General features: G+C 34.3%; 1 protein-coding gene across 2 annotated transcripts in view; it reads right to left on the reverse strand.

The window, feature by feature from the left end:
* Positions 1-23,964, reverse strand: part of TRAPPC9 (trafficking protein particle complex subunit 9) — a 1,041,075-nt gene that overhangs the window by 980,231 nt on the left and 36,880 nt on the right. For both annotated transcript variants that reach the window (XM_074202721.1, XM_074202720.1), the window contains exons 5-7: positions 17,776-17,802; positions 3,162-3,283; positions 590-715 (exon numbers count right to left, since the gene is read on the reverse strand). In XM_074202721.1, coding sequence (XP_074058822.1) covers positions 590-715; positions 3,162-3,283; positions 17,776-17,802 — 275 coding nt within the window. The remainder of the gene's footprint in view (positions 1-589; positions 716-3,161; positions 3,284-17,775; positions 17,803-23,964) is intronic.

Raw genomic sequence — 23,964 nt, forward strand, 5'->3', positions numbered from 1 at the left:
AGAAAATAAAGATAACCATATGTGTAATGATTAATATAATAAAAAGGTAAACAACACTAAAAGGCAACCAAACTCAGATTTATTTCAATCATCAATTTTGGTCAATGACATTATGATGAAACACAGCATACTCTTCTTGGAAGGAAGTAAGGGAATACAGGAAAAGGATGCCATACATGCTGTCAGATTCAATCAATTCAGTTTTGCTCAATTGTTTTTTTTTCTTTCTTACAAGGACTGATTAAAATTAGGTGAAGGAGAATAAAAAGGAAATAGTTCTGGTATAAAAAAGCAACAGTAAAGAAAAATTTTTTTTAAATATTGTAAATTTCAAGTCATGCTGAATTAAACATTTTAAATTTTGTCAAACAATTGATGGCTTCATTTTTTTATTATCACTTTAATTTAATTAGGTCAAATCAAATCCTGATAGACAACAATGAACCCAAAGTGCATCAGTATTTGCAGTATGGTTAGAGTATCAATACCACTCCATTTTTGTCCGAGTCCATTCACTTAGCCTTGAAATCATTTTATTTGTAAACAGTTTATTAGCAATTAAAGATCACAGATACCATTACATCCTTACCTGGCGAAGGTTGATATAAACAGCATTCTGAAGAAATTCTGATGCTTCCATGCTCCTTTTCTGAATTGCAAGAACTCTAACTGCTTTGACACAAGCTTCCAGCTCAATTACACCAGCATTCTTATACTGAAGGATATGAGAGAGAAACTTAAGAAAATTCTAATAAGTAAAAGAAGCTTCTGACCTTTTAGACTTTAAAATCACCAGTTCTGCTCAATAAGACATGCCAATTCTCTTTGATCAGCCTAAACTGAGTTATTACACTTGAAGAATGGAAGATTAATCAACTGTTCAAAATATCATTATCATCATCACTCACATTTTCACTGCACTTGGAGGTGTGAAAAGTACCTTCCTCCTACCCTAAGAGAAGGGTAGAGATTTCACAACCCATTATAAGTAAGAAAACTAAGACTCAAAAGTTCTCTTGTTCAGTTACCCTGCTAGGAAGTGTCAAAGGTAGAATTCACCCCCAGATTCTCCTGACACATCAAATCTCCTGATTTCAGTATTGTTTCCATAAATAAGGCAGAAGAGAAGAGAACACCAGTCAGAAGTCTGGACTCCTATCCTGGCTCTGTCTTATAGCAAGTATCACCTGCATTTTCCCTACAAGGAAAATGAGGTTCAGAAACATGTAGCAACTTGTCCAAGGTAACTTATTAAAAACAAGTACTTAACAGGGCAGCAAGGTGGCACAGTGAACAGAGCACCAGCCCCGGAGTCAGGAGGACCTGAGTTCAAATCTAGCCTCAGACAGAAACTTAATACTTGCTTAGCTGTGTGATGAATGGGTGGAGGGTAAGTCTTCGATTGGGTAGATTTGGGTTCAAGATTCTGATAATTTGCAAATTACAATGTTACAGTGCCCTGGGCAAACTTTCTAAGATTATCAACTACAGAACAATTTTGGACTTCATTGGTGGAGAGTGTTTCCTCATTAGGCATTTTTTACAATGAAGAAATCACAGGTATGGATCCAAATAAATAAATAAAAACTATATACCTATCAATGAATAAGTCTGCAAGACAGGGCTATTTTAAAATGTAGCTAAGCCATTCACAAGTTATAAAGTAAAGATAGAATTAGGTCGCCTTTCCTATTCAATTGCTTAAATAATGTATAAAACCCAGAAAATTTTTGTGATGAGTCCTATAAAGGTTAAGTCTGCACAAAATCCCACCTTCTTCAATATATTTAATATGTATATAATTTGTATTTTTATACAACTTATTAAAAAGTATCATAAAAAAATCTTACTATTTACAGTTAAATGGCTAACAACATACAAACCAAAAGTCTATCAATTATTATGTGGTAATTTAATAATTCAATTTCAAAATGCTTGGTTAGAATAATATCACAAATATTAATGGATGTAATTTTCCTTCAAAGCGCATAAGATGGCTTCTATGAAAGTGAGAATATAAGTCAGTTGTGCTTCCTTTCCTCCTCACCACCCCTTTCTTGTTATCAACTGATCACATAAAAATTATACAAGCAAAGACAAAAAGACATTTGTCAAAACTAGGTCAAGATATCAGAAAATTGCAATCTAGAAGAACCCAGGATTAGAGGCCAAGGTCAAATTACTTTTGAAACTAAAAGCTACAACTCATTTGAGTAATATTAGAAAATCAAAGAATCTCACAGGTAGAAGAGACTTCTGCTAAATGCTTCCTCTGAAGCAAATTATAACATAGAGATGACATTGATTTTTCAGGACTATATCAATGAAGCTGAAACTCACTCAAGTCCTCCAATGACACTGGAAAGGTCTAAATGGCAAATCTGTTGTCCAAGGACCAGTCAAGTTAAGTGCAAATAAAGTCAGTAGGTTGACTACTATCTAAGTAGGTAAGGAAGGGTCTATAATGTACATCAGTAAAGGGAAAGTTTTTAAAGGAACATATGCACCAAAAAAATCATGAAACTTCTGAAATGTTAGGAAAAAATTTTTAATAATTGAAATTTCCATAGAAACCCTAGTCAAACTATATGGAACCCCAGGGTCATTCAAAATACAGTTTTCAAATACTTCTTGACAGCAGTCTTATTATTTAATAGCAGGTATCTTATTTTATTTTGGTTTTTCCACATATTGCCCTAATATATTATTAAGAATACAGTACTAAACATTGAGAGACATGGATTCCAATCCCAGTTCTCTCACACTTTGAAAAGTAGCCTAAGTTATCTGTTGAAGTTTCCTCATCTGCGAAATATATTTAACAGCACCAGCAAATGTTTATTAATCACCAGTGTAAGCTAGATACTAAGGAATACAAAGTATAGATAAGACATGCTCTCAAGAAACTTGCAATATAGATAATACCAACTGTTGCCTAATTTGCAAAGATTCTAAGTGTGAAATAAGACACTGAATGAAGTAAACTGTGATCTGAAAATTAATAAATGTTTAAATTCAAGTGACTGATACACAAATATAATATAAAACCAAAGTTAAGACAACTTTTTTAAAGTAGGAATATACTATCATACCATGTTAAGTCAAAGTTTCTGACTGAAATAGTATGATTAAATGAAAAATTTTGTATTACATGAATTCACCTTGCTATAATAAGAAATTGCTTCTTTATATTTATCAATGATGTCTTCAGGGCTAAGACAGTTCTTGGCACGTCCTATTTCTGTACTGGTATCTGCATTTATGCCATTAGTAGTAAGAGCACCTGTAAAAAGGAAGGAAAAGAATTAGCAGATTTATACTTTTTTTGTTTACCATCAGCATTATTATTAAAAGCAGATTCACAAATATCACTAACTTTAATCATATCTGTCAGAAATTTTAAAATCTTTTACAAATTTTAGTGGCTTTAAAATAATGCTTTATCATCAGACCAAATGAATTAACAGTAATTCAGAAAAGGTTTTCATCCCTATTGATATACATGAAATTCATTAATGGAGGTAAGAAATTTACAATAATTAACTTAAATGCCCTTAAAATAATGACAAAATCAATGTGCTTTATCCTATTTTTGTAGTTCTCAATACCAAAGACATGCAGTCAGTGGCCGAATTTTACAGAAGTTTCCTCACAATTTTGCCAACTTCATATAAACATTTAACAGAAGATTAACAGCAAAATATTTAAATTTTTCAGTCATATAAAATAAAAGAGGATCAAAGAAAATTTTAGCACACATGCACATACCACTTCATTGAGGAAGGAAAGGTCACAATCACACGTGACAATGAAACAAAAAAGGCTATTTATTCATTGCAATTTTTTTCCTTTGTGATTTTATAAATTTGGTATTTCAGGTTTAAGCATGAAAAGATCCACTGATGGTAAGAGGATGAAATGCCATTCTACATTAGGGAAGATTACTGGACCCCATGGCAAGTTCAATGGAAGAGGTATTCATGACTAGCCTATCTCCACCATAAAAGAATGTTGTCATGGGCAGGGAAGCCATAAGAAAACCTCTTTGAAGTGTTTTTATCCTAGAATGCCTTTTTCCAGCTTCTAAATCATTCCCACACATGCCATTTCCCATTTCACCCTTTGGCTGTGGTACCCAGGTAATCTGGTCCAACTTAGTAGGAACTCTAGTTTATTCTAATTATAATCTTATCTTCCTGTTCCCAAATTCTTTGGATCCTGACAAATGACCTTATTGGAAAATTCTGAAAAATGGAGGGAGGGAAAAAGAGAAGAGTTGACAGTGGAGAAGGAAAGGGTAGGTTTCTTAGCTTTTTTTAAAAAACTTGACAGAGACAACAATGGCATGCTCTTCTGGTACTTAAATTTTAAAATGCTACTTGGAAGGTCATTAGCTAATCTTTTGAAGTAGTATTTCTCTACTGTCCTAGGAACTTTGATGATCCACAACAGCAGGTCTTATTTTAAATTATTCATGTCTCTTATATGACAAACAGAACTTTTCTTTTTAGCACAAATTAACAATATTGAATAAAATACAGGCACTGTCCTACAAATGTCTCAAAGCAACTCAATTCCTCCTATCAACTTTTATGATGTGAACACCAGCAATAGCCTAACGCGAACACAAGGGTAGATAAGCTTGATGGGGAATATTTTAATATTCCTTTTAATAAATACTTATATTTTTATTGCCAAAATAAAATCCTACTCTCCAAGGCACCTTGGTATTTATTTTGTTATGTCAAATCAACGGTGGACAGAAATTTAGGGAGTGCAATTTTCAAGCGTGGCCTAGGATGTGTAATTGTTATGTCCAGGACTTTGGAAGTAGTGGACAAGAAGTTTTTATTGAAGAGCAACTGAAGGTTTTTCTTCAAGAATGATGAAAGAAATGTTCCATAGAGTCTTTTGCCTATTCCAAATGGTCCATAAGTCAAACAAAGTTAAACAAACAACTGTATTCTAGAGAATTCTATAAAGACAGGAGTTACTTAATACTATCAAAGAACAAAATGGAGTGCCTCTTTTTTAAATAGAGAGAGACTGGTAAATTAAAAATCAGTCAATGATTATTTTAACTTCAATATCTAGGCAGATACTACAAAAAAGCCCTGAGAAAATTACCTAGAACAGTTCAATCTATGGAAGGATAATAACCAAAATAAACAAAATCATGACAGGTCAATTTAGTTTCATTCAGTAATACAGTGATAGGTCATTGTATAAGCAATAAAGAAAATCTGTCTCAACGTATATGGCTTCCAATGTCATTCAATAGCATACTCAAGGGCAAGTACCTATTTAGTCCTGAGAGCTGACTTTAAAGGGCTAAATCAGGGATGGCCAAAAGCATAGGTGAAGGGAAAGGAAAGAGAAAAGAATCAGGTAGGAGAACACCAAGGACAGAGATGAAACAAAGTAGAAGCTGAGATAAAATGACAGTCACTAAAATAGAGATAAAAGATAACGAACAGAGAAAGAGAAAGAACCATGAAAATGGTATGCCTATCTCTGGGATGGTGAGCAGAAAAATAGTACCATCTAAGGGAATCATTCATTCATATGGTTCCCCTGGTGGGTCAACTGGCTGAAATGCTAAGACTATGTATAGATAACACTAAGAAGAATACCCTGAAATACAGGAGAAAGAAAAGGATTTTAGCACTAAAGGGACTTTCAAGATCATCTTAGCCCAGTATTGGCAAACAAATAGAAACAGGTGTCACTAATTCCTACATGAGGACCCCTGCTGCCAAATATTAACCATATAAAAAAATCACATATTAACATTATTAATGTTGTTGTAATTTTTTAAATTTTCATAAATATTTCCCAATTACATTTCAATAGGGTTTGTGTCTTATTTTGCCTCAAGGCAGCAGGTTAGCTTCAAGATGAATGTCTTTGATCTAATCCACCTCCATTTACTTTACAGAGAAAGAAACCAAGGTCTCTATAATCTATAGTTATTGTTGGTCCTTCATTCTGAAAAAGAACCAATGACATCAACAGGGTGATGGTCTTGACTTACAATTGAATTGAATTTAAGTGGGGCAGAGATATGCCTCACTCGGTCTTCCAGTTATCAGACTCCTGTGGCAAGACAACTGCCAAATAGACCCAGATGCAGTGAGAAAACTTGGTCTTTTTAAACTAAGGTCTTTCCCAGGGTTCAGTTTGTTTGAGGCAATGCCCAATATTGACAGAATTTGGTTTCCTAACTTCTGGTCTAGTTCACTAAATATCCTATACCTGGTGTACAGATAAATACTGATTACCAAACCTCAACACAACCTATAAGGTAGTATCTCTCAACACTGACTAAATATACTCAGTGTTGGTGTTGAATATTTTTTGTTTTGTTTTTTTTAAGATTCAAAAATTCTAAAGTGTAGAGAAGCACAAAAATTATTAGAGCAAGAAAAATATTAGTCCTAGAGAAAAAATTAAATGAACTGTGGTTGTTTAGAGTAGAAAATGGAAGGGAATGACAAAATATAGTACCAGCTAAATCCTACAGGAATAAGATAAAAGCAAAGCCTCATAAAGTTTTACGAAGGATTTTATCAGGAATAACTATCAGACAGAGGCAGCCAAGCATAGTGGACAGAGAATTAGCCTAGAGGACAGGAAAAGTTCAAATCCCATCTCTGACACATTAGCTATGGGACCCCAGGTAAAATCATCAAACCTCTCAGTGATCCAGTGTTCTCTAAGATTATAAACTGGAGAATATGGGCTAGTTTACACTGGTGGAAAAGATTTTCCCCAAAAAATTCTATCTGTGCCAATGAAATCACATAGGATCTAATCTCTATCCCCAAATATTAGGTCCTGAGGAAATGCTCAATAAAAAAGAATCAAACTAGTATAATACACTATTTTAAATACATGTAGGCACAGAAGGAAAAGATAAGATAAAAAGATTTATGAGCATATTCCTATGACATATGACACATTATATATAAATATTATCTTCATTAAGACACTAAAACTAAACCCACTGCAATATTACTCTGAATGGTAGCTCATTATCCTTCTCACACTCAACCCCACCCCCCTTAGAATCAAAAACCTATACCTCAAAAGGGCCCTTAGTAAACATACAAATTTCTAGGGCAGTTCATTCTCTTCTTCGACTACAATTAGGACATTCTTACTTAAAGATAAAATCCTATAGCTTTTAAGTATTGGTCATTTGCTAATCCAAACAATCAATCAATAAGCATTTATCAAACCCAGATTCTGTGCTAGGCACTAGTATACAAAGTCAAGTGAGAAAAAATCTGCCCTCAAAGAGTTTATATTCTATCAGAAAATAGTATGTACATATCAAAATGTTATATCTAAAAATGGGCAAAAGAGAACTGTGGGAAAAGGCACTAGCAGCTGGGAAGACTGGAAAAGACTTCAAGGAGAACAACTAATTCCTTTTCTATATTATGACTCTTTAAATATTTGAAAAGAAAGAACCTGTCCCCTTCTCACCAAGATAAAGTCAATACTTTCAATTGATCCACAAACAACTTCTGGTCCTTTAACAATTAGTTACCCAATTTGACTTAATCTCCAGCTTTTTCTGGTCTTTTATAAAATGTAGTAATCAAACTGGAAAATTTATCCCATATGTGGTCTGTCCAAAGCAGAGTATAATGAGACTAACTACCTCTGTTTTCAAAATACCAGACTGCAACAAATGCAACCTAAGATCAACTCAGAAAACCATTGGTTTCTATACAATATTACTAAGCTTTATTGAGTACCCTAAAACTGTCTTTTTATATGAAAAAACATCTAGGCACCTCTACCCAGCACTTCAATGTGCAAATTATTTTTTTTATTTTTAGTTTTTTGCAAGGCAAATGGGGTAAAGTGGTTTGCCCAAGGCCACACAGTTAGGTAATTATTAAGCATCTGAGGCCGGGTTTGAACTCAGGTTCACCTGACTCAAGGGCCAGTGCTCTATCCACTGCACCACCTAGCCACCCGCAAATTAATTTTTAACTAAAGTGCCTAACTGTAAATTCACCTCTATTTTATTTTATATTATTAAACTAATTCTATCATTCCAATCTGTTCAGATCTTTTTTAGATTTCAATCTGTCATCCAATAGCTTATCAACCAGTTTCCTGGGAACAACAAACTTGAAAAATATGCTATCTGAGCTTTTATCTAGCAACTAGCAATCACTTCATAAATATTTGGTGAATGAATGAATGAGAATGTTAACTAGAATAAGGAGAGATTCCTAAGATCTCTGGGACCTTCCGATCCATAACACATTTTTGGTGTGGTTATGTAACTGATTCTCAATATACCTAATTCTATTATAATCCACAAATAATGTTACGGGAGATTTTATCAAATCATTGCTGGAATCCATGTCCATGCTATTATTCCTCTAATCAAGCAATAGAATAATTGCCCCTTTCTTGCTAACTCTCCCCCAATATGTTATTCTCCCCTTCCATACCTACTCTTTCTAATAACGTTTCCATGGGACTGTCCTCTAACAATAATTCATTAGACTGTGAGCTCCTTAAGGTGGGGACTATCTTTTACTTCAGTTTTGTGTTCTCAGTTCTAAAATCAGTATCTGGAAAATATAAGGTGCTTAATAAATGCTTACTGAGTAAAGTCTAATTAACATCATGTTACAAGGATGCAATAGAATCAACAAATGACTTTGGGTGGGATCTAGCCATACAAGAAAGAATTAGTGAAATAATTAACAGACAAATATTAATTTTGTAAAAAAAAAAAAAAAACCCTAGCATTTAAACATTAAAGCTTGTTATAAAGTGAAAAGAAAAATAGCAATGCCAAGTTTCTAAAGAAGGTGATACAAATATATTAACTAATACTTGTATAGCTCTTTATGGCTTACAAAGTACTTTTACATCTATTATCTCACTGAAGTTTCACAAAAAGGGTGGAATTATCCCCATTTTACTGAAGGGCACAGTAAGGACCACAAGGTTAACAAGACTTGGTTAGGGTCATACAACCAATAAAAAATATATAGGTACAAATAGAATATGGATCTTCTAACTATTTTCTTTCAGTTACACTGTTCTACAACATTTTGAAAATCTGAAATCTACTTTAACAATCTCAGTAAATAAACTCTAAAAATAGGGGAAAAGAAACAACTACAGCTAACTCCAGATATAAAAGGAGGAGGAAATCTAGATCTAGAAATCACAGTCATCTAAGTCTGACACTAACTCAATATAATGAGAGAAAAATCTATACCTCAAAGACACTGGAATTCTGGGCATAAAACAGATGGAATTCAGTCCAAATTGTGCTAGACAGAAGTGATAGTGTTTTTTTAATAGAATTCTAAAATTAACAGATGGTGGAAAAGCAGAAAATGCTATATAAAAGGGGAAAGGAAATGAGTTCTTTCTCCCATGAAATACATACTACTTTTCTTTTTTTCTCCCAACCTCTATTTCAGGGACCCATCCAAAAGAATTGAAAGGTCTGAAATAAATCCACAGAAATTCATTTGGGAATTTAATGGGAATATTAACACATGTTTATTTAGTTAGGGTATTAATTGTTTTAATCAAGACACCTTGATTAAATTCTACCTCTCACACCAACTGTGAAACCATAGGTAAGTCATTTAACCGTTCCTCAGTTTCTTCATCCGCAACACAGAAATATTACCTGTAATACTTAACTCACAGGGATAAGTAAAAGGCACAAAGTACTTTATAAACATTACAGGTGTATGAAAATGTTAGCTATTATTAAGTGCAGACTTAAGAGTTATGGAAAATTAAGAAGGAAAGGTTATTATAAAGTTTTAAAAGAGTATACTTTTCATTAATGGTTACACATGAGTGAATTTTCTACAAAGCTGAACTCTGGTTGAACTACATAGTGTCTATATAGTTTACAGAATCTCATAGCTGAAGAGGACCTCAAAAATCATTTATTATGTACCTAAATTTATATCACACACAAACACACACACACACACACACACACACACACACACACACATATATCCAGAGCACCTGACAATTGAGGTGGTAATGTAAAGACTACCACAGCACAGAAAGCTGCTACTAAGGGAAGCAGTCTATTTCACTTTTGGACAGCTCTAATTGTAAGAAACATGAACCAAAATTAGTCTCTTGATTTCACTATTTCACTTTTTTTTTATCCATTATGCAATCAAGTATTTCACAGGTAATAGAGCAGGTAGGCAGCACAGTGGATAAACTACCAGGCCTGTATCAAATTTAGCTCGACATGTTAGCTGTGTTATATATATTTGATTCAGTTTCCTCAACTTTTAATTTGACAGCATCTGTTATGAGAATCAAAGGAGAAAATAATTGTAAAGCACTCACCACAGTGCTAGGTAAACAATTAAGTGCTTTGGAAATGTCAGTTATCATTATTATTATTATCATCATCATCATCATTATCATTATCACTATTATTATATTACTATTATTATTATTATTATTATTACTAAGTCTCCTGCCATACCACAGCATTACCCATGTCCTCAAAAGCTATGCCCCCAAGGCACAAACTTTAGCAGCTCCTGGCTGGTATCAATGAATCTGAAAAAACAGGAGCAGCTCCTCACCAAAGCTGGTCCCTAGATGATGAAATTTTTCAGGCACAACAGTCCACAAAGATGATCTCAAGTATAGTTGAACTTTAATCTAACTTTAAGCTCCAACCAAGAAAATAATAGACCTATGAGTGTTGAATTTAATGTTCCTCATGAAAGGTTTAGATGAGGACAATCAAATCAAGTTTGCCCTGAAAAAAAAACTCATAAAATTATTCTGCAGAAATGTTTTTATTTTGTAACTATTGCTAGCAATTAAAATGACCTACAGTCACACTGAATATTTTCAGCTCTCAGTACCAATCACTATAAAAAAAATTGACTTTAGGGATGGAGTCAAGATGGCAACAAGAAAGGATCGTCTCTTAGATGCTCTCTCTTAAAACTTATAAACTAAGAACTCTAACTACAATTTCAAGAGACAGAACCCACAAAGGGATTCAGTGAGGCAGTTCTCCAACCCAAGGTAACTTGGAAAATAGCAGAAAGGCTCTGCACCGCACCACCCCCCCACCCCACCCCCGTTGGAAGGGTAGCCCACCAAAGCAAAGGAACTTCAGCATCCCGCAGGCAGACTGGCAGCCCCAGGGCACTGGCAGCCCCAGGGCACTGGCAGCCCCAGCTCACAGCAGCAGGGGAGTTTCCTGACCTACACCCTGAGGAACACCAAGTACAACTTGGGGGATCAGTGGGGGCACCTCTGCCAGAGCGAGCATGGGAAGCCCAGCCCTCAGGGCACACAGTAAGCAGCTAGGTCCTGGCAGCCCAGATCCAGGAACCGGAAGCAGGCAGAGCCAGTAAGCAGGAGCCCCCAGGGCATGAGTACTGAGCCTAGGGAGGGGAGCAGAGAAAGACTTCCGAGGTCTGTCCCCTGTCCCTGGAACAGGACTCTGGGGTTCTGACCATATTCAGACCCTGATCGCAGTCTAGGACTCCCATAGAACAGCAGCCCCCCCCCCACCTCAGCCCTGTGGCAGAGGGGTGTGCTTGTGGTCATTCACAGACCAGGAGGGAAGACAGAGCCTCACACATGGAGATCCTTGTGGGAGTGTCCCACTAATACTCAAAAGCTCAGGAAGCACCTCAAAACCAGGCTCAGTCTGGGAAATGAGTAAGCAGAGAAAAAAAGAGGAACACTATTGAGAAATACTTTGCCTGTGAGCCTAAGAAAGATCAAAACACTCAATCTGAAGATGAGGAAGTATAAACTCCTGCGTCAAAAGACTCCAAGAAAAACATAAATTGGGCTCAGGCTATGATAGACTTTGAAAATCAAGTGAGGGAGATAGAAAAAAAATTGGGAAAAGAAATGAGAGAGATGCAGGAAAAACATGAAAATGAAGCCAGCAGCTTAATCAAGGAGATCCTAAAAAAATGCTGAAGAAAATAACATGTTAAAAACAAGCATAGATCAAATGGATAAAATAGTTCAAAAAGTTATTGAGGAGAAGAATGCTTTAAAAAGCAGAATTGGCCAGATGGAAAAAGAGATAAAGAAAGATCTCTGAGGAAAACAAATCCTTCAAACAAAGAATAGAACTGAGGGAGATTGCTGATTTTATGAGAAATCAGGACACAATACTTCAAAACCAAAAGAATGAAAAACTAGAAGAAAATGTGAAACATCACATTGAAAAAGCAACTGATAGGGAAAACAGATTTAGAAAAGATAATTTAGAAATTATTGGAATACCTGAAAGTCATGACCAGGAAAAGAGCTTTGACATCATTTTCAAAGAATTATTACAGGAAAATTGCCCTGATATTCTAGAAGCAGAGGGCAAAATAGAAATGGAGAGAATCCATCGATCTCCCCGAGAAAGAAACCCCCCCAAAAAAAACAACCCTCAGAAATATTACAGTCAAATTCCAGAACTCCCAAGTCAAATAAAAAATATTACAAGCAGCCAGAAGGACATAATTCAAATATTGTAGAGCTGCAGCATGCAGGACTTAGCAGCAACTACATTAAAAGTTCTTAGGGCTTGGAATATAATATTCCAGAAGGCAAAAGGGCTTAGAATGCAACCGAGAATCAACTACCCAGAAAAAATGAATGTCCTCATCCAGGGAAAAAAGATGGACTTTCAATGAACCAGGGGAATTTCAAATGTTCCTGTTGAAATGGCCAGAGCTGAACAGAAGGTTTGATCTCCAAATATAGGACTCAGGTGAAGCATACAGAGTGGAGGAGAAGGGTAAAATATGAGGGACCTAATGATGATGAACTACATGTATTCCTGTATAGAAAAATGACACTGATAATACTCATATGAACCTTCTCATTTAATAGAGTAGGTAGAAGGAGCTTTTATAGATGAAGCACAGGAGAAAACTGAATTTGAAGATATAAAGTGGTGTAAAAATGGAGTCAATAGATAAAAGGGAAATGTAATGGGAGAAAGAAAAAAGAGGAGGAATAGGCTAAGATATTTCATATAATAAGATTTTTCTTTATTACAGTGAGCTATTGCAATGATATGGAAGGGGGGAAGGCAAGGGGGAATGAGGAACTCTTCACTCTCATCAGAGGTGGCTAGGAGAGGAAACAGCATATATACTCAATGGAGTACAGACACCTGGAGTAAGAAGGAGAGAAGGGGGACAGGGGAAGGTGAGGGGGGGGAGGGATGTGAATGATGAAGGAGAAAATGAACCATGAGGGGAGAGTGGTCAGATATAACACATTTTCTTTTTTATTTCTTGCAAGGGCCTAGGATTGGATAGCCTGTCTGGGACCATAGGGCCAGAGGGATGCTGGCCCTAAGGGATGGTATGTGGGCTCAGGGCCTCTTGGTCCCAGGGCCGGTGCTCTGTCCACCACCCAGCCACTCCTACTTATTATTATTACTGTTTTATTTTATTTGGGGTATTTTTTTTTCTGGTTTTTGCAAAGCACTGGGATTGGGGTGGCTTGCATGGGGTCACACAGCTAGGTGATAGTTCGGTGTATGGGGCCAGATTTGAGCTTGGGTGCTCCTGGCTCCAGGGCCGGAGCTCCATCCACTATGCCACCTGGCCATACCTACAATTATTATTATTTTTTATTTTAATTTTAATTTTTTCTCTCCCCTTTATCACTCATGCAGGTCTATATTTTTGGGGGGGAGGGAGTATTATGTTTACTCTTAAACAAGAATATTTTAGTAATGTATAAAAACATTATTTGTACAAAATAAGAATAAATAAATGGGAAAAAATTGACTGTGTTGCTGCAAACAGGTCATTGACAACAATAAAATAATGAGATTAAAAGACAAAAAAGAAATTAGGAGAGAGAGAAGGAGAGGAAAGGCAGAGAAAGAGACAGAAGGGGGAGATGGGCAGATAACTTCAAATACTGGTTCAGTATTTTTGTATTGGCAAACCAAAGGAAGTCCTAAATTGACTGGTTTCTTTTAGGTTTGTTGTTTTTTTTTTGCAAGGCAAATGGGGTTAAGTGGCTTGCCCAAGGCCACACAGCTAGGTAATTATTAAGGGTCTGAGACCAGATTTGAACCCATGTACTCCTGACTCCAAGGCCAGTGCTTTATCCACTACGCCTCCTAGCCACCCCCTGACTGCTTTCTTTAAATTAGTCAATCAAGTTCCCCAAGTCCCATGACATCTCTCCCAGTTTATAAGATATAGAGAAAAGGATGCAGGTCTTCCAGTTAAAAGGAGTTGTGTGACTTTGTGTAAACTGTTTCATCTCTCTGAGTCTAAATTTCCTTTCTAGGGAGAGCTACACTTGTAATTCCTTACTCAAAGTACTTTAGAAAACTTCAACTACAAAGATATGTTTTTGTTTAGCTGTGAAAAGGGAATAAGATGTGTTTGGGGGAAGGGAAAATCACTTCATTAAATGTAAAACACTAACAGAAATGTATTTCATTTGACTAATTTGCTGCAAATATTGATAGAAAAGGTTTCCCTAGGTGACTACTTTTATAAACTCCAGCAAAATCCCTGAACCATAGATCATGCCATCAAAATCTAAGCATTATCCAATTAAACTTGTCTAAAATGAAGATATCACCTGTGACCAGTCTTTCATAACCAAAAGATATTAATTTCAAATCAAAGTCATATATGTTTTCAGTTTATTATTTTGGTCACTATATTAATATGTGCCTCAAACAATCTTACAAAAGGTTCCTTTCTCTGCCATCTTTAAATATACTCATCTCTCAAAACTTGGAAAAACTCTCACTAGATCTTGCCATCAATGTAATTGTCCTGCATCTCCCCTTCCCTTTAACAAGAAAATTCCTAAAAACTACTGTCTGTCATTGCTACCACTTCCTTTTCCCTCACTTATTTCTCAACCCTTTGCACCTCATTATTCAACTAAAACTGTTCTTTCCAAAGTTAACAATGATCCATTAATTGCCAGATCTGGCAGATTTTTCTAAACTTTCTGAAACCTCTGAAACATTCTCTGTGTTTTCTTGACACTGCTTTCTCTTGGTTATTCCACCTACATGTTAGAGTATTCTTTATTCTCTTTTGCCAATTCATATATAATCATTTAACTAAGGAAGCAACTCAAAACTCTGTCCCGGGCCATCTTCTTTCACTTGGTGACTTCATCAGTTCCCATAGTCAAACCATCACATCACTGCAAATGATTCCCAAATCTCTATATCTAGCTATAGCCTCTCTCCTGAACTCCAGTTTCGCATCTGGATGATCCTTAGCTTTTCTAAGTTCAATGTGCCAAAGAAGAACTATTCTCTAAATAAAATCCCACCTAGCTTCTGATCTTCTCTATTTCTTTTGAGAACACCACAATCACTTTCTCATCATCCACATTCGTAAGTCTGTCATCACCCCTAACTCCTAAATATCCCTCCCACCCACAAAGACAATCCAATTGTCAAAGTGTTGCTTCTACCTACATAATCTTTCTCACATCCATCCTCTTCTCCCTACTTATACAAGCTTCATCTTAGGTCCAGTCCTCATCATGTCTTAAGTAGACTTTTTAAGAGTCTTCTAACTTGTCTCCCTGCCCCCAAAACCTCTCCCCTCTATAATTAATCCCTCGCAAATATGCTAAAGTGATTTTTCTAAGAAATAAATATAACTGTCACTTTTTTATTCAAATTCCAGTGACTTCCTATTATTTGTTATTTCTCTAGAAATTCCTGCATTTGACTTTTAAAGCCTACAATACCTTTTAAAATATATTATACTCCATTTCCTTTCCTTCATTCATACTAAAGTTCCATCAAACTGACTTTTTTTGTGATTCCTCATACATAATACAGACATTTTATCTCATTTCTACATATTTGCACTAGCTGTCCACCATACCTAGAACAGACTATCTCCTCACATCTTCCTCTGAGAATTCCTCATTTCCCTAAAGATTAATTTAAGAGACATCAATGGAATATAGAGCTCTTCCTAATCTTCCCAAGTGCTAATATTCCCCCTCAAAAAAATTACTTTGTCTTTATTTTTATATGTACATATTACACACACACACAGACACATTCATTGCTGTCTCCCCCAGTAAAATGTAAACTACTTGCGAGTAGATATTCTCTCTTTCTTTCATTCTTGGTCTAAATCCTGGGCACTCTACTTGCCAGATACATAGTAGGAACTTGCTAATTTACTTAATCAATAAGCTTTCCATCTATTTAAACACAGATAAATATAGTGATGCCACTACTTGGCCACAAACCTACAAAGAGATTAAAGAAAAAGGAAAAGGTCTTATATACACAAAATTATTTGTGGTGTTTAAATGGAATAGAATGCTACTGTACCATAGGAAAAAACAAAGAGAACAGTTTCAGAGAGACCTAGGAAGATTGGGATGAAGTGATGCAAAGAAAAATGAACATAACCAGAAGAACAATTTTACACTAAAAATACTGATTTATAAAATGCCAGAAACAACACATAATCTCCAAAATTCCAAGGAAGAAATCACCAGCTCAAATCACTTTTTTGAGTTAAAAATGGCATTTAAAAAAAATTAAATTAAATAATAAAATAGTACAGCACTTAATATACATTATCTAATTAACTTGATACTCATACAACCCTAAAGATACCACTTTATTTTACAGATAAGGAAACTAATGAAAGAGAGGTCAAAATTAATAATAGATGGCAATAAATGGACACAGAAACCTGAAGGAGACTTAGAGGAAGTGCAAATGTGACATTTTACCCTTTGAAATTTATTCATCTAAATGCAAATGCTGCAAAGCAAACATGATTATACTGATCCTTAATATTAAGTCTATGATAAATTGCTTTTAAAATAAAATAAAATGAACTGTCCTGACCACAAAGCTATCAAGTGGCCAAGTAGAATATATTTCTTGTGTTAAAGTTCAATATTACAGTATTGGAGTCAGGAAAACCTAAGTTCAAATTGGACTTCATACTCACTAGAATTTGTGACCTTGGGCAAGTCATTTAATCTCTATCACCCTCAGTTTTAATGAAAATGGAGATAATGTAAAATGGGGATAGTATTACAACCTCCCTCCTAGGGTTGCTGTGAGGATCAAATGAGATAATATTTGCAAAGTTCTTGGCACAAAGAGGCATTTAATCAATACTTTTTCCTTTCCCTTCCCTAACTCACAATAAAATATTTCCTGTGAGTGAAATGTAAATGAATCAGCCTAATAATCCAAAGAGAATGCATGCTAAGATCACGTAAGAGGAAAAGCGAATGAGAATGAACAGACAAATGAAGAAAGTTAAAGGAGAATTAGAGCAACTGAAAATTGTCAAAAATCACTTTATATGCTAAAATTGATATTAATAGCTACCAAACAAGTTTTATTAGTTGTGTGTGGTATGATATTAAGTTTTCTATAAAATTTTTAAAGAAAAAAAAATGGTCCAATCAGCATGCTTCATGCAAAAAATACAATTAATTGGTATCAAATTAATGAGTATCAAATCATTCATTTAACCCATCTATAGAAGAGATCTTTCTTCTTTAATAAACAGGAAACCACCATGATGCCTCTCCAAAATAAAAGAAAGAAAAATCTGATTTTTAATTTTCCCATTTTAAAAAGGCTGACATTAACCCCTTTCAAAGATCACAATAACTCACAACCCAGAAACATTAACAATTCACAACACCATAAAACAAGCACTTTATAAAATTTAAACAACAAAAGAAACTAAGCATAGAGATAGTGTGTACCTGGATCAATGAGAACTTCTTGTGCTCCTGGAAGAAAGAACAGATCATGACCTTTCATTTTGAAAAGAAAACTACTGTGAAATAAATTACTGTAGCACAGTTAAGTTTATCTTTTAAAATTGAAAATTCTTCCATTAAAATAGCAATTCATAAATAGCAGGTAATAGAATGAGTTACAATATATTTAACTCATGCTAAAGACTTTTCAGTTTCAGAGAAAACCCCTAGAAAAACAATTAAGATGCAATAAAAAGACCCCTTCAGTTCATTATCAACAGTTTTTTTAAATATTAATCCTTCTTTAAACAGTCCAAATATAGATATCTACTGAGACCATGCATGCTGCAGAAATTAATTTCTCCACCATAATAAAAAACACAAAGGCAAAAGGCTCTATTTTTAAGATTCAATTTCATTACCAATTACAAAAAAGGTAAACAAGCTAATAAGCTGCAAAATGATATGTTTAATTCCTATGTGTTATCTAAAACAGAATAGATCAATTGTCTCTATGTCGTATTTTCAGTATGACTGCTGCTTTTACTTAATCTCATGTTCATTTTATGATGTATCTTGCATTTTTCAATTTACAAAACTAAAATCAAGATGTCAACTGGGATATGTCTTCTAAAGTTCTACTCTAAAAATACTATCCTTTCTATACAGGAAAATTTTAGCTATATAGAATCTTGAGAAAATGAAATGCTCCATATTATCAAATTTTTCCATATGACTGAAGGCCTCATCACTTCAAGCATTAAAACTTTTTTTAAGTTTTATCCTCTGGTATTATAAATTTTATTGCATTATAAAATGTATTGCCTCTTCCCTTTTAATGAAAAGTAGATGGAATCTAATTATATTTTCTTGATCATCTTGGCCATTAAACGAATAACTATATAATCAGTGACAAGTATTCTAGCTAAGGAAATTTCTGCTAATACAGAGTGGCACCTGCTCTGCTACTTACAGTCTTACTTAGTTGCCTGGTATAATAAGGTTAAATGACTTACCTAGGGTCATTCTACTAAATATGCATCAGAAGTGAAAACTGGGGCGGCTAGGTGGCGTAGTGGATAAAGCACCAGCCTTGGAGTCAGGAGTACCTGGGTTCAAATCCGGTCTCAGACAGACACTTAATAATTACCTAGCTGTGTGGCCTTGGGCAAGCCACTTAACCCCATTTGCCTTGCTAAGAAAAAAAAAAGTGAAAAACTGAAGCCAGGTCTTCCTAATTCCAAGGCCAACTGATTGTTTGCTATGCAGTGATGCTTCCCATAAGCTATCATGCTGGGCCACAATAAAGTGATGCCTCAGAAAGCTATTAATAAGGCCATTTGCCCAATATTAAATAATCCTAGAAAACAGGGATTTTTAAGTTTTTGATTCTGGAATTTGCTTTCCCCCCCCACCACTGTCTGTCAGAAATCACTTCTTACTATTGCTAATAAAACTTGCCCTTCTTACTGACTGCTTTTAATCTACCATAGCTTTGAAAAGCAAATCACCCAACTCAATAAAACTGTGCAAAGTCAGAGTAAACAAGTTATAAGTGAAGTGCGCTAGCACTTATTAAACTATGGATTTCTTAACATCATTTTTGCTTTTCAAAGGGTTTTTTTTTTGCTTTTTTTTTCAAGGTCTTTAAAATATATTCTCCAAAAGTTGTCTGATAACTAAGTATAAGTAAGTAAGTAAACTATTAGGCACATTCACAAATATGAACATTTAATCAATTAGATTTAAAAGGGTTTGAGCTTGCAGTAACATGCCTCTGCATAGGAGGAAAAGATCAAGGAGGGCAACCAGAACTTAATAATGCAGCACAGAAGCAGACTCTAACACACACATGTACAGCATCTTAATAATGCATGCAGACATCATACCTGGAGGGATCCAAAATTGCTTCTGGTATGTATCTGTTAATTAATGTTTGGGGGAAATTTGCCTCTTTTCTTTAATATGTGGGTTCAAAATTTAAGTAATACACCTGAAATTTGGAAATTGGTAGGTGTGAAGCTCCTATGTAAATACTAAATTCAACTTCAACATAAAGAAGAGTCATTTACAGAGGTGCCACAAAAGTATAAGCAAAGCTTCCATCCAAAACAATGCTGTGATACATGTCCTGAAATCAAGCAGGTTTTATTCAATTCTAATAAACTTGGTGAACATGCAAAGTAGATGGAAAATCTTAATGGGAATGTAGTACAAACTTCACAAGAATTTATGCTACATGATCAAAGATATATATATATGAAATTATTTTTTGGAGGAAGGAATATATAAAGGTGACTAAATGTCAAAAAAAATAAAAGTCTCAAGGAAATGTCATAAATGTCATAAATGTCAGCAGACTAGCAATTAGGCACATAAATTAGGCACATAAAGAACAATATCAAATCCTCTCCTGGTACATTCAAAAATCCATGTGGATTTGTATAATTGATCTAAAAGGGAGTTTTCCTTCTGAGATCACTTAAACTATTCTTAGACACCACTCCAAACTCCATTGACTCTACAAGGCCAAGACAAGGAATAAAGTTCCCCAATTCTTTTGTCTTCGGAAGATTCAATTAATTCTGTCACTCCAGTGCCATAAGTATTGAAGGGTCATGGACCAATATACTTCTTTGAAATATTGCCTCTTACTTGCACTGCTTAATCACCGAGAAATTTAGTAGTTTGAAAAACTTGATATTCCTTCTAAATCTTGGACATAATAATGTTCATTTCACTGCAAATACCTAGTTCATACCTTACCTAACTGAATTGTGTTATAAAACTATTTTCCCTTGAAATTCTATATATTAGTCAATGACTCCAATATCTGAAATCAAAAATAGACTAGTAATAGGTTTTGCAATGGAAAGGAATCAAATAAGCTTTTCAAATTTCAGAGGCAGTCTAAAGATATGAATGTAAAGTAAGGAAATAGCTATCAAAATGCTAGATAATGCAGCAATGAAATCCAGTTTCCAATAGAAGAGGGTAAGTTCTATTACTTCTATTCTTAAGGTATGACATCTGAATTATTTCACACAGATTAATAGTAGTTGTAGAATTAAAGACTACTTATTAGGTTCACAAAGGGCCTTAGCAATCATGTGGTCCAGTTCTCTACTATCTGCTTTACAAAAGAGAAAACTGAAGCCCTAAAAGGCAAAGTGGTCAGACTATGATCACTCAGTTAGTTCATAACAGGGCCCAGCATAGATTACAAGCCTCCCATATCTTTCTACAACAAAGTGGTTACTTCTTATATAAGATAGCTATAATAGTATTTTCTTGACCTCCAGATGTGGTGGGCAAACATGAGATTTAGAAGCAGAGAATAAACAGATCATGTGGAAGTTACTTTTCTTATATATTTTCCTCATTTTTCAAATCTACAATTTGTTTAGAAACAAAATGCTTCCAGTGATGAGAAAAGTAGTATTCAAAATATTAAGAAAGAAGGTAAAGAATTAGATGCAACAGCACCATCTATGGCTGAAAATTAGAAAGCAACTATACAATAAAACTGAATTTTTGTTATTGAGAAAGATCAACAAGGAGTCTAAAAAATAAGATAAGATTGGGGGGGGGGGAGGGAAGGAAGAAAGTTAGCAAACCAAGTATCGTAATTATTAACCTTTGGTTTTTCAGTCCTAAAACTAAAAATACTAAAAGATGCAGCTTCTTGGAACCAGTGTTGGAACCAGAAGTTTCTTTATAGATTTAGTCTAGAATCTTTATGTGTGTGTGTGTGTGTGTGTGTGCACGCACACACACACACACACACATATATAGTCGAGAATCTTTTTACCTTGTACTGATAAAGGAATGGGAAACCTAGAAGAAAAAGTGCAAGACTAGAACCTAGGTTAGACTTCCTAAAATCAAGATCTCTTTCCACTAAACTAAAAAAAAAAAAAAAAAAAAAAATGCACTATGGGACTCTAAAATAACCCTATATTTGCAGAGTATATTCTGTGATTTCCATCTTTGCTGTAAGGATTTTTTTAAAAAGGGAAGGGGTTAGACTAGATCACCTCTTCCAAAGCAAGGATTCTAAGATTGTATTTTACAAATATTTAGCAAAGTATAACAAAAAAGCATGTAAAAAAAATTACTTTCCTTATAACAGCAGCTTCTTCACCAATATCGTTCTATTTTAACAAGGAAGGAAAATTGATCTATGTAATATAAAATATGCATTCTTAATTTACTTCTTTAGCAAAATATAAAACATATACAAAGAGAAAAAATAAACCTCCTTAAAATGACAAAAGATCTAATTCTCCTGGAAAATAGCTAACATATGACTAAAGGTAGGAGATTAAAGGGCACTTTTCAATGTACTAAAAGTTCAAAATACTTCAAGAACACTGTCAGGACACTGGATTTTGAATCGCACAACATTTCCCTCACTGGGAAAAGGTTATTGAATCATCCAAAAGTAATTCTCATGTATCCTACAATACAAGCACTCTTATAATTCAGAAAGACAAAACAAGTGATTTCATCAAGATTTTAACCAAATTTAACCAAAGTGTGTGATTTAATTTCTTAAATAAGTATATATGTAAACATGCACATGTTTATGTATATCACCATTTCTTTACTGCATTCTGAGATGAAGCTCCTTATTAATCACAGTCTATGCAAGGGATGGCCAAATAGACCAATGAAAGCCTATTTGTCCTTTCTAGAATGAAGAAAACCAAAGTCAAACCAAAGAAAAAAAAGTTTAAAATTCATTTTCAATTAAAAAAACACATTATAGATTTTGGCTCTCTCTCAAGAGGGAAGTCATTAATTTAACAAATCTTCCCACACACATACATTAAAAGAACACACAAAAACAATTAAGAGTCTTTAGGATTTCTCTTATTAATAAACATCATTAGGAAAAAACATAAAAATCAAACTCATTATTTATAGTCAGAATTTTCTTAAAATGCACTTCTTAAAAGGAGTATAGCAGTGCAACAGAACAAAATTAAAAGTAGTTGGTTTTTGCTGTTGTTAACATAAATACACAACACTGTGTAAAACACAGTGATACCTTCATTGATATCTCCTCCAAAGAATTGACTAAATTTGACTTAAATACAAATATCTAAAATACCTGCTATTTCCAGTAAATTTCCAGTAAAGAACTATTAACCTAGTAAAAACTAGTTAAAATGAAGAAAACAAGTGAAAAATGCATATGAGACATTACTGAATGTCAACGACTCATTTTTCTTCAGAAGTAAAATAAAATAAATAACAAATTAAGAATGTAAAAATATAAAAATATGACTGTGCAAAATCAAATTTAACATGAAATAGTTTTATTCCCTGATCATTGAAAAGTTTATGCATCAGGAAACAATTTAAAAGTATAGATTAAGTAAAAATTGACTCTAGAGTCTAGTGAAAGCTCAGTTAACTTCACTATCAAAGAAGGTTACATAATAGTACAAAGAAGAAACAGACTACAAAATTTTAAAACATTTACATAAGCATCCCAATCTTAACCAAAACAAGATTGCAATATCTCAGAAGAATCTTCTATTAGAATAGGTATATTTTGGATTTGGGATGGATAATATTGTTAAAAGCATTCATGAATTCCATCATATAGGTCACCTTACCATGGTAAAAATTTAAGATACTGTCTTCAACTGTATTGCTAACCCTAGTAATTTCAAAAGTTCCTTTGCTCACATACAAAGTAGTAAGCTAAACTGATTTTCTGACTGCTCTCAACTCTAGAGTTAATAGAAAAAAAAATAAAGAAGTATAACTGGAATTTCTGCAAAATATCTGATCTTAAAATTAATACCCAAGGTAAGATATCATATTATAAAGCTGTAAAATGGGTATGGAAGATAAGCAACTTCAAAAGTTACTACAATCATGATGTAACCTCTGAAGGAGACAAGGCTTGCTTTCTAAGTTCTCCCTTGGACTCTCAAGGATGTGCTTTTCCAGAGATAATAGCAAAAAGTTCTTTGGATTCTTCACACTAGGCAAAGCTACTGAAATACATTTCTGCAAACAAGGCAGTTTTTAAATCTTTCCCCACATTTGACAAGGAGAGAGAGAGACACTACTTTCTAATGAGCCTCTCTAGAGAAACTAAAAATCAAATTAGAATAGGATCATGCTTTTACAAGATAATTCTTCAAATCATATCAACAGACAAAAGGACCAGCA

This window comes from Macrotis lagotis, chromosome X (assembly GCF_037893015.1).
Source record: "Macrotis lagotis isolate mMagLag1 chromosome X, bilby.v1.9.chrom.fasta, whole genome shotgun sequence".
Classification (NCBI taxonomy): Eukaryota; Metazoa; Chordata; class Mammalia; order Peramelemorphia; family Peramelidae; genus Macrotis; species Macrotis lagotis.